We start from the raw sequence: 10,844 nt of genomic DNA on the forward strand, positions 1-10,844 counted from the left end.
TAAGAATTGCACTGTCAAAGGTGCCTTCTGCTTATATTGTATTGTTGACAGCTGACAAGGCCACTGTTTATCCCAAGGCTGCCCACTTACATTTCAATAAATCTCTTTATACTAGAGAGGCATTGCTTAGATATTTTAGGCTGGTCCCAAAATGAAAAACTAACAGTTTGAAATATGTATATATACGTGTATATATGTATATATATATATATATATATATATACATGCTCAGAGAAACACTTACCTGAATTTTTAAAAGCAAAAAGACTGCAAACTTCTCATCATCCCTCTACATCAATACAACATCTCTGTGGAAATGCTAGACGTAGAACACAGCATTGACTTTCACAATATTAAAGACTCACTTAGTTTGAGGACTGCGTTCCAATTAAACCAAAACAGAGAAAAATTCGCTGCACAAAGAAAGAGACTAAATTATGTCCCTCCAGCTAATTACCAAACTCCGGTCTACCAGACACAAGATGCCATAACTAACATAATTAATACAAATTTCAGCAAATAATCCAGTTATTTGTTACCATGCACAACAGTGACAAAGCTGGAATAAACATGTAAAAACAGCAGTATAAAAAAATTGAATTTCAATCAACCAAGCAACCAGGCCCGGCTCACAAGGAGTGTGAGTAAATCACACTGATGAGGAGAGGAGGGAGGGGGGAGGCGAGTAAAGAGGAGACACAAAAAAAAGACTCTCTCTCCTACCTGGTGCAGGTGAACCTGGACTTTACTGATGGCTTTCAGCCAGCGGAGGCGGGGGATAGCAACGGGAAGAGATCCGACCTCAAAGAAGCTGAACAAGGACAAACAAAATCACGGTGAGGTGCGTAGGAGACAAAAAACACTGAGAGTAAAAAACTGCCTCCGAGAAAATGTAGTACTTCTGTAAGAGTTCAGATCTGTTACTTCTCTTATTCTGAGCAGAGCATCCAATTATACAATATTATCACAATATGTTGGCCATTTCAATGATATTGTTATAGTACTGTGATTCTGTGGTACTATATATATATACAATTATTTACAGTACTTCACAGCATCTGTGTTACTGAAGAGGATAAAATACTCCTAAATAATCAAATACCAGGAATTATGGATTTATTGGTGTTTTAGTTTCACACAATTTAACAACCAAAATTCTTTACCGCAGGTTTACCCTATTCATTAGATTATAGCGCCACCATGTGAAGTAATAAAGCAGTAATTTCATTACTTAAGTCTAATATACTTTTACATTAATAACTGTTATATGTTGTGCTGTAATAATAAAATATACCAGCTTTGGTTAAAATGCAAATGCAAATATTAAGATAATTATATATAATATATATAGCACATATTTACCTTATTTTGATCAAACGTTACCATAGTAAAGTCCAAATTAAATGTAACAGTTCAATTTAACAAATTAAAAACACAAATAGTAGTGTTTGGAAATTCTGCTCTGTTGTTGTGCTAATAGCTACTCATTGTAAAGACTAAAAGATCTCTACACTGGACAGGGGTATCTGGTTAGTGAGGGTAAAAATCTTTCTTCTTTTTCCTCAGTGAGATTACACATTAGTCTTACACTTTCTACAGTGGTACAGTGGTACGCCCCTCACATACCTCTCAGACTTCTTTCCTTGATTAGGAACTGGTTTTGCGGGAAGCCCATCCTCCTTCTTCTCCTTCTCCACACTCGCTCGTATCTCTCGCTCACCTTTCTCTGCATCTTCAGAGGGCAGCTTATGCTGGGCTCTAAGGGGAGGTCGAGACCGGGTGTCTGGGTCACTCCTCTCCTCGGCTTCAGAGCTGAACTGGGAGCTGGCCTGGCTGAGGTTGCCGGACGACCCGAATCGTGAGCTGTTTGCCGGGCTGAGGACGCACAGACGCAGGGGGTCAGTACCACGAAGTATGTGGAATAGGGATGTCCCGATCATATCAAAGATTAGGTCTGGTTGGTATCAGATGACACTCAGCATTAAAAGACTCAGATCGGATTGGGGGACAAAATAACCTAATTGGGACATCCCTAGTGTGGATTATTACAGCTCTATAGAAAGGTTTCATCTGAACTACTGATCACAGAGCTCAATTCACATGATTGTTAGACTGTACCTGAAGAAGCCAAGGCAAAATTAACGGTATACTGAAGTGATTCTAGATAGCTGGGCCATAAAGAATCCAGCAGAATAGCTTGGAGTACAAGCCAAGGTGAGGTCAACGGCCAGTTTTCCATTTAAACTTTTCGTAAAAGTTCTATGCAATTACAATATTTCAGCAGAAAAACTAGTATAGGGCAGTATAGCATTATATTGATTATTACAGGACAGTATAGGGGAGTACAGGGTAGTATTGTGAAGTATAGGGGGTTATAGGGTAGTATAGGGTACTATAGTGCAGTGTAGGGTAGTATAGGGCAGCATGGGGTAGTATAGGATATTATAGGGAGTAAAGGGTAGTATAGGAAGTACATGGTAACAAAGGGTATTAAATAGGAGAGCAAACAGAGTATAGGGTTCTATAGGATATTATAGGAAGTATAAGAAGGTATAGTAAGTATATGGTAACAAAAGGGTATTAAATGTTAGGATGGAGAGCAAAAAGAGTATAGGGCAGTATAGTACAGTAAAGGGGAATATAGGGTAGTATTGTGCAGTGTATGGGAGTATAGGGTAGAACAGGGCAGTATATCATAGTATAGTATATGATAGGGAGTATAGGGTAGCATAGGAAGTTCATGGTAACATGGTAAGTATATTAAATTGTATTACAGGGAGTAAAGAGAGTTTACAGCAGTATAGGGTAATATTGGGCAGTAGAGGGGATATATTGTAGTATAGGGTGGTAGAAAGGAGAACGGGATATTATAGGGTGTATAGGGTAGTATAGGACAGTTTAAGGGAGTATAAAAACAGTATTAAATTAAAATATGGTACAAAAATGGTACGTCGTATTACTGAACATGCTGCCGGTTCTTTTAGCTTCATATATTTATTTGGAAAACCTTTTTTTGTGCATTTTGGCCTTGGCAATATTCTAAATTTCCACCTCATATAAAAGAAAAAAATCTCTTTGCAATATTTAGTTGATTTTCCATTAAGGTTTTTACACACATTTGCAAAATTTACAAAAAGTCAGTGGATAGAAAACTCACTAATGTAGAAACTGCACAAAATAGCTATTTAGGAGACGCATCAGGATCAAGAAAATAAAGACATTAAGGACAGATGAGCAAGGACGAAGGAAAGGTTACAACTACAGCCACAAAGCACCTACACAGGAAGGTAAAGCTGAGAGGGAAAAGTTGAGACCTGCCAAAAAGATTTCTGTTTTAACAGGTCCCACACTCTTATCTACACTGCTGAGCTACTATGATTTACCTGCCTCTCTGCTGGCTGAAATTACTTTTGCCATTACCTTTTCTGTACCCTTACAGCATAGCCTAACCCTCCGTCACTCCCCTGCCTGCATAAATCTCCCAGCATTCAACTGATGTAAACAAACTGGCTGGAGCTGAAGGAATAATTCAGCCAGCCCAAAAGGAAACAAGCCACCCACGTACCAGAGGAAAGCTAATAAATAATGATTTATGCACTGCTTTTCCATCAATGCCACTTAGACTGCTCCTGCTCTAGCCCATGGGCGGCACACCTAGTGTAAATGATTTACTTTTTTTTAGAGAAACTGTTCTTCAGACAGAACGTCCACCGGACATACAGATTACAGATTACCATCCTCAGCAGGCCTTACCTGAGGTTATCTAACAGCGTGGATCAAAACAAGAAAGCTAAACTCTTTGCAGGTAGTGATTATACTATATATGTGCAAATGTTTGGGAACACCACTTCTAATAATTACATTTTGTCAGCTATTTCAAAGTGACGATCCACACTTTTGAAAGCTTTGGGGCCCTCTGTTGTAAGAATGTGTAATTGCACAGAGCAGGTGGAAGATTCTGTGTTTTTTATTTTCTACTATACTGTTCATTTTGCAAAGAAATCTAAAAAATCTAATGCTATAAATCTAAAGCCAGCTATAAGTCGTTCCAAAGCAGGGAGGCTAACAAAGCCAACACAAAACAGGCTACAGCACAGGAAGGTGGAGGGTAGGGATCACATTAGGTATAATAAACAGCCTCAGCAAACAGTTTATCATGGTTTTACTAGCCTTTTTTCAAGCTCTTTTGTCAGATGGCTTTCTGGTAGCTGTCCCGTGGTGTGATCTGTAGCACCCTTGTCCTTATCTTCGGGAGGAGGAACAACCTGAGGTGGTTTTAGTGTTTCATCATCAGTGCCAGAACTGTATTGCTTTAATACTAAAGGACTTTCTGGACTCATATCAAAACTTTGCTGCTTTTCTGAAGAGGTGTCCGTCGGCCCCTCTGTGTCACTGCAATCTGCACTCCCAGTAATGTCTGAGTCTTGCGATAACTTATCCGTTTCCGGTGCTTCTTCATCATTATCTTCACTTTTCAACTCTACTGGTTTGGGCTGTGTAGTTACAACTGCAGGGGGTGAAGGAGGCGGCGAGCTCTGCCATGGGAAGCCGATTTTCTTCCCAAACATTGATACAGCAGATGTAGGTTCAACTTTGGCGGCAGGTGGCTTATCCTCTTGGAAGAGACCAGCCGAAAGACCCTTAAAACCAGAGAAGAGCCCCCCGGATTCAGGCTGCTGTTGGGGAGGTTTTGAGTCATCTGATGAAGCAGGGGTGGAGGAACCAAAAAGAGAACTCAACGGCTTTGCAGTGTCAGCTGCACCTGAAAACAGACCTCCAAAAGAGGGTGTTGACAAGCCGGGCAAATCAAACATACCCTTAGCTGGGGGGGAGGTTGGTAGTTTCTCCTCATCTATCTTTTGGGTTGTTGTTGGAGACATTGGAGTTTCTTCCACTGGTTCTTTTGAGATCGCTTGAGGCTCTTCAGTTAAATGTCCTGCTTCTGATTCTTCTTTTTTAGTGGGCTCACTTGTGATATCACTGGTGCCATCATTTGCCACCTCAGCAGATTTCAATGAAGGATCTTCGGAGTCTTTCACAGGTTCACTACTCTCAGTCGGCTCTTGCTCCTGTTTTTCTGTAGGTGACAGTGGTGCTTCAGGTCCTGTCTTCTCAACAGGACTTCTTGGATCATTTGAGTCTTTTGCTCCTTCTTTGTTCTCAGTCTCAGGCTTGCACGCCTCTGCTGCAGATTTGCTTTCGTCTGATTTAGCCGATTCCGTTCCCCTGAATAAGCCAAGCAGATCTCCTGTCAGAGATTCTGTGGGGAGACTAGTAGGAAGGCTTGTAGGGAGGTTGAAAAATGAGGTCTTCTGTTGTTGTTGTTGAGGACCAGTAGGGGCAGAAGGCTTGAAGAATGAAGTGTTTGGAGATGAAAAGAAACCTGACGTTGCTGGCTTACTGGAAGCACTTGGTCCACTTGAGAACATGGACATAAATCCAGAAAATCCAGCTGGCTCAGGGGGTCTTTGAGGTCCTGTCATCCTCGGTCTAGGTTGTCCAGGCATTCCAGCTCTTGGACCTTGCATCCCAGGTCTAGGGCCTTGCATTCCAGGTCTTGGTTGACCAGGCATTCCAGGTCTCGGTTGTCCAGGCATTCCAGGTCTAGGCCCTTGCATTCCAGGTCTCGGTTGTCCAGGAGGCCCTGCCATTCTTATTCCAGGTTGGCCTGGAGGACAGACAGTTCCTGGGTGAGGGCCAGGAGGTCCTGTAATCTCTGGGGTGGAATGTGGTTGCTGTTGAATAGGAGTAGAAGACTGTGGCTCTGAACCTGATGGAACTGTTGTGTCCTGTAACTGCGTTCCTGTTATCTCTTGTTTGGTGTCAGCTGGTTTCTCCTCCAGCAGATGACCAGCTTCTTTCTCAGACTCTGAATCTGCTTGAACTGTAGGTTCTGTTAAAGGCTTGCCTGTTTCAACTTCCTGTTTGATTTCAGTTGGTTTCTCCTCCAGCAGAGCCTCACATGGTTCGTTTTCAAGCACATTTGTATGGTCAGCCACCTTATCTTTTTCAGAGGTATCTTTCTCTGACTCTGCTTTCTGACCTGCTTCAACTGTTTGTTCACTTGGCTGTTTTTCTCCTTCCTCTTGTGGTTTGATTTCAGATGGCTTGTCATCCAGTAGACCCTTGCATGGTTCATTTTTAGGCAACTGGCTATGAACTTCCTCTGTACTCATCTTAGAGACACTACTTTTCACTGACTCTCCCTGGTTTTGTATTTCTTCTTCATTTCTTGATTCATCTAGTTTCTCAATGTCTGCTGCTTTATCATTGTCAGCTGGTAAAGTTTTGTCCACTTCCTGAAGTTCAGCTTTAAGAGGTTCTTCTGATTCAATTGGCTTTTGTGATTCAGGCTCTGATTTGATCTCAGACTCTGCATGTTTGTCAGATTCTGATAGCTTCTCCACTTCTAATTCTTTGTCAGGATGTAATTCTGCACTAGGTTCTATTGCTGAATCACAGCTTGAATATTTCTCAGGTTCTGATACTTCAGTTTCCTTACTCTTAGTTTCATCTGTGTCCATATGTACCACAGGTGTTACTTCAACTGTGGAAGATTCCAGTCCTGGAGCCTGTTCTTCTGATGGAGGCCTTGCTTCAGCTTCACTTTCTGGTTTTGTAGTTATTTCAGTATGAGTAAGTTCTGTCGTCTCTGTGGTTCTATCTTCAGCTTTTTTAGAATCTTCTGTCTCTACATCACAAGATTCTTTGATTACTGAAGAAATGTTCTCAGATGTGGGTATATTAGAAGGATCTACTCCAGCTTCTACAGTCTTCTCATGTTGTGGTGTAACATCTTCAATTTTATCACCCACTGGAGAAGGAGTAATTTGGGTACTAGAGGATTCATCCTTTGGAGTCGCTGTATCTTCAGATATAGGTTCATCTGATTTCTTATCATCCATGAAAGACAAAATACTAAACCCACTGGATTTCGGTTTGTCTGAACCACCGCCAAGCGAGAAAACTGTTGGCATTTTAAACCCACTTTCTGGCTCAGATGATGCTGGTGGACTGGGCCCACCAAACATAGAAAATAATCCTTTACCTGTCTGCTCTTTGTTGTCGGATTCTGTTTGAGCTGGGGAAGGCTGAGTAGTGGGTGCCCCAAACATAGAAAACAAACCAGACCCAGAACTGTCTTTCGGTGCAGACGATCCAGGTAAAATGCCTCCAAGAATTGATGATCCAGAAGCAGGTGGTTTGGAAGAAGCTCCCCCAGCAGGTGTTGCCTGTGGTGCAGGCCCACCAAACATAGAAAACAGACTCTTCCCTTGAGGCTCTTTGGGTGGAGGTGGCCCTCTAGGCCCAGTTCCTGGTGGCCCTCTAGGCCCAGGTCCTGGCGGTCCTCTAGGCCCAGTTCCTGGTGGCCCTCGAGGCCCAGTTCCTGGCGGTCCTCTAGGTCCAGTTCCTGGTGGCCCTCTAGGCCCAGAGCCTGGAGGACCTCTGGGTCCAAATCCTGGTGGTCCTCTTGGGCCTGTTATTAGTGGACCTCTTGGTGCAGACCCCGGTGGACCCCTTGGGCCAGGTCCTGGTGGACCATGTGGTGATGGTTCAGGTGGTGGCTGAGCACTACCGCCACCAAACATGGAAAACAACCCCTTTCCAGGCATTTCTTTAGGTGCAGATGACGCTGGGGTTGATGGAGAACTAGAACCACTAAACACTGAAAACAGACCTGAGCCAGGTGTTTCCTTGGACGTTGTGGATCCAGGAAGAATGCCACCAAGTATGGATGAGCCACCCTGAGTCTGAGGAGCAGAAGACGAGCCACCAAATATTGAGAATATACCTTTGCTGGATTGCTCCTCAGCAGCTGCAGGTTGTTGAGTATGGCTGTCAGATGCTGTGTCTTCTTTTGGTAATGACTCTTTACTTTCTGGAGTTTCTTTTGATTCTGTCTTTTCAAGTCCAGCTTCTGATTCCTTTGAGGCTTGTGGTTGGCCCTCAGACACAGCCAGTACTGTGTCAGAGTCTGTGGCTACTTGCTCTGTTTCTTTTTCTGCTTTTTCAGGCAATTCAGAAGATGCTGTATGGGGAAATTTCTCCACATCCTGAGTTAGCGGCTGTATGTTAGAAACAGCTGAAACATTACTATCCTCCTTGGGTTCTTCCTTTGGTTTTATTTTTTCAGAGGTTTCAGAACTGATGACCTCATCCTCCACCTTTGATTCTTTTTCAGCAACAGCAGACACATTTATTGACTTACCAGTTACTGCTTCAGTAATGGAAGGAGTAGTGGCAGAAATCAAACTGTTTTCTTTCTGAGTAACAGACATAGAACCAGGCTCATCTGATGAAATTGCTTCATTCGGTAACTTCTGTGTAACCTCTGCCAAAGCCTTTTGAGATTCTGTTTCCTCTGAAACAGCTAATGCTGGTTGTATATCTGAAGGACTATAAGTTGTCTGTGTAGATGTCATAGGTGAAGAAGTTTTATCTTCTTCAGAATCACGCAATATTTCTTCTTTTCCTGAGAGTTTAGTGTCTGAATTTGACTGCTGACTAGAGTCAGTGATGGTCTTTATTATTTCCTCAGAAGACACAGAAGAATCATCAATCTTTGGTTCATTAGACTCACACACTGGTGTCATCTCTTCCTCACTAGGACATTCATCCTCTGGACTACTTGCTTCCGAAAGAATAATCTGAGGAATTAACATCTTTCTAGGCCCCCACCCAGAAAAGCCTGAAGTTTTCTCATTCAGTTCAGTTGGCGAAACTGTCGCAAAAGATGGCACATCCTCAAGCACCAACATTTCAGGTGCAACAATATCAACACTGGGTTGTTTTGGCTGATACACCTCTGATTCAACACTCTTGTCTTTAGACACATCTGTGTTTGGAGCAGGTTCTGTAGTATGAGTTGCAGCTGCTATAGAGGGCTGCTGCTCATCAGTTTTGCTAGAAGTTGTTAATATTTGTTCTGATTGAATGTTAGTGACTGTTACTACCGAAGTCAAGTCATTCAGTGTTGTGTCTGTGGTAACTGTACATGAAGACAGCTTTGGAGAGGCATCAGGGCTCACTGAGCTCTCCTGTGAGACCTCTTTTTCAGGAATCTCAGGCTGGGAGAAAGTTAGCTCAGACGGTTCTTCAGATTCCAGCTCTGCCTGTGTTATAATGATGCTAGGTGCCTGAGAAATATACCCACTTAGTGATGAGGTCGGGTGCTGAGATGCTTGAGGAGATGGTTCTGACTTATATTGTCCTTGCTGTGAATCACTTGAAACTGCTGTATAAACCGTGGGAGGTGGAGCAGAGTAATCTGGTTGTTGAATAGGTGAAACCTGAAAACTCTGCATAGGAAGAGGTGCAACCTGACTTGGAGGAGGTTCAACAGGAGGATATGCTTTAAAAGGCTCCACTGTATGTCCTGCACCTGAAAAACCTGATGGTGGTGGATATTCCATAGAAGGTGGGGCAGTATATCCTGAACTTGAATGGAGTGGAGCTTCTGAAAATACCATGGGAGGTGGGGTGGTATATCTTGGACTAGGACAAGGTGTAGTTTCTTGAAACACCATGGAAGATGGGGTAGTATATCTTGGACTTGGAAGAGGTGCAGCCTCTGGAAATACCATTGAAGGTGGGGTGGTATATCTTGGACTTGGAAGAGGTGCAGCCTCTGGAAATACCATTGAGGCTGGGGTAGTATATCCTGGACTTTGAAGGGGTGCAGCTTCTGGAAATACCATTGAAGGTGGGGTAGTATATCTTGGACTTGGAGGAGGTGCAGCTTCTGGAAATACCATTGAGGGTGGGGTAGTATATCCTGGACTTTGAAGGGGTGCAGCTTCTGGAAATACCATTGAAGGTGGGGTAGTATATCTTGGACTTGGAAGAGGTGCAGCTTCTGGAAATACCATGGGCGGTGGAGTAGTATATCTTGGTGTTGAAGGAATCTCAACAGAAGTAAATGCTTTAGAGGACTCCACCATATGTCCTTTACTTGGCAAAGATGAGGGTAGTGGAAACACCATAGGAGGTGTGGCAGAATATCCTGGACCTGGAAGTGGGGTAGTTGCTGGAAATACCATGGGAGGTGGGGTAGTATGCCTTGGACTTGGAGGAGGTCCAACAGGAGGTAATGTTCTAGAAGGCTCCACCACATGTTCTGCACTTGTGGGTGGAGCAAACACCATGGGAGGAGGAGTGGTATATCTTGGACTTGGAATTTGTCTTGTGGACTCCATTGTATGTACTTGATTTGGAAGAGGTGCAGGTGTTGGAAACACCACGGGAGGTGAAGCAGCGTATTGTGGACTCGGCACAGGCTCTGTAGGAGTAAAGGCAGTGGACGACTGTTCCGCACTTGCTGGAGTAGTAGTTGGACCAACGTTACTGAACATCGAAACCAAACCCTTCACAGATGTGCCTGTATTAGAAGTCACAGCCTGGGTTACAGCTGGGGTCACCTGTTGGTCTGGGACAGTATGCAGAGGCTGCATCGTTTGCCCTCTTCTTTGCAAAATAGTCTCAGATCTTTGTGGGGTATCAGTCACTGTTGCCACTGAGCTTGCACCACCAAACATTGAGATTAAACCTTTGACTGATCTAGTAGTGGCTTGAGTTTCAACTTGAGCTTGGCTTGAAGATACTTGAGTCTGCATGGAAGCATTACTGGATGTTGTTTTTCCTTGTTGTTCAAGAGATGGACCTGGAAGAATTGACTGTGCTGGAGCTGTAGAAACTTGAGACATTAATAATTGTTGGGGCACAACTGATCTTTGGACCGCAGATGCAGGCGAGGAAATGTTGCTCATATTATTAGACTCTTGGCCATGACTCCTCTGGGGAAAGACATCCTGAACAATTACAGTAGTAAGTGGGGTATGCTCTGC

General features: G+C 43.3%; 1 protein-coding gene across 1 annotated transcript; it reads right to left on the reverse strand.

Annotated features, from left to right (window-relative positions):
• Positions 1-453: 453 nt before the first annotated feature.
• LOC111194302 (nascent polypeptide-associated complex subunit alpha, muscle-specific form-like) lies at positions 454-10,451 on the reverse strand. The gene is made up of 4 exons (XM_049470849.1): positions 4,171-10,451; positions 1,627-1,875; positions 724-811; positions 454-468 (listed from the first exon to the last, which is right to left on the reverse strand). Exons 1-4 carry the CDS (start codon positions 10,449-10,451, stop codon positions 454-456), a joined length of 6,633 nt encoding a protein of 2,210 aa, XP_049326806.1.
• Between the last annotated feature and the right edge of the window lie 393 nt (positions 10,452-10,844).

This window comes from Astyanax mexicanus, chromosome 22 (assembly GCF_023375975.1).
Source record: "Astyanax mexicanus isolate ESR-SI-001 chromosome 22, AstMex3_surface, whole genome shotgun sequence".
NCBI classification, from domain to species: Eukaryota; Metazoa; Chordata; class Actinopteri; order Characiformes; family Acestrorhamphidae; genus Astyanax; species Astyanax mexicanus.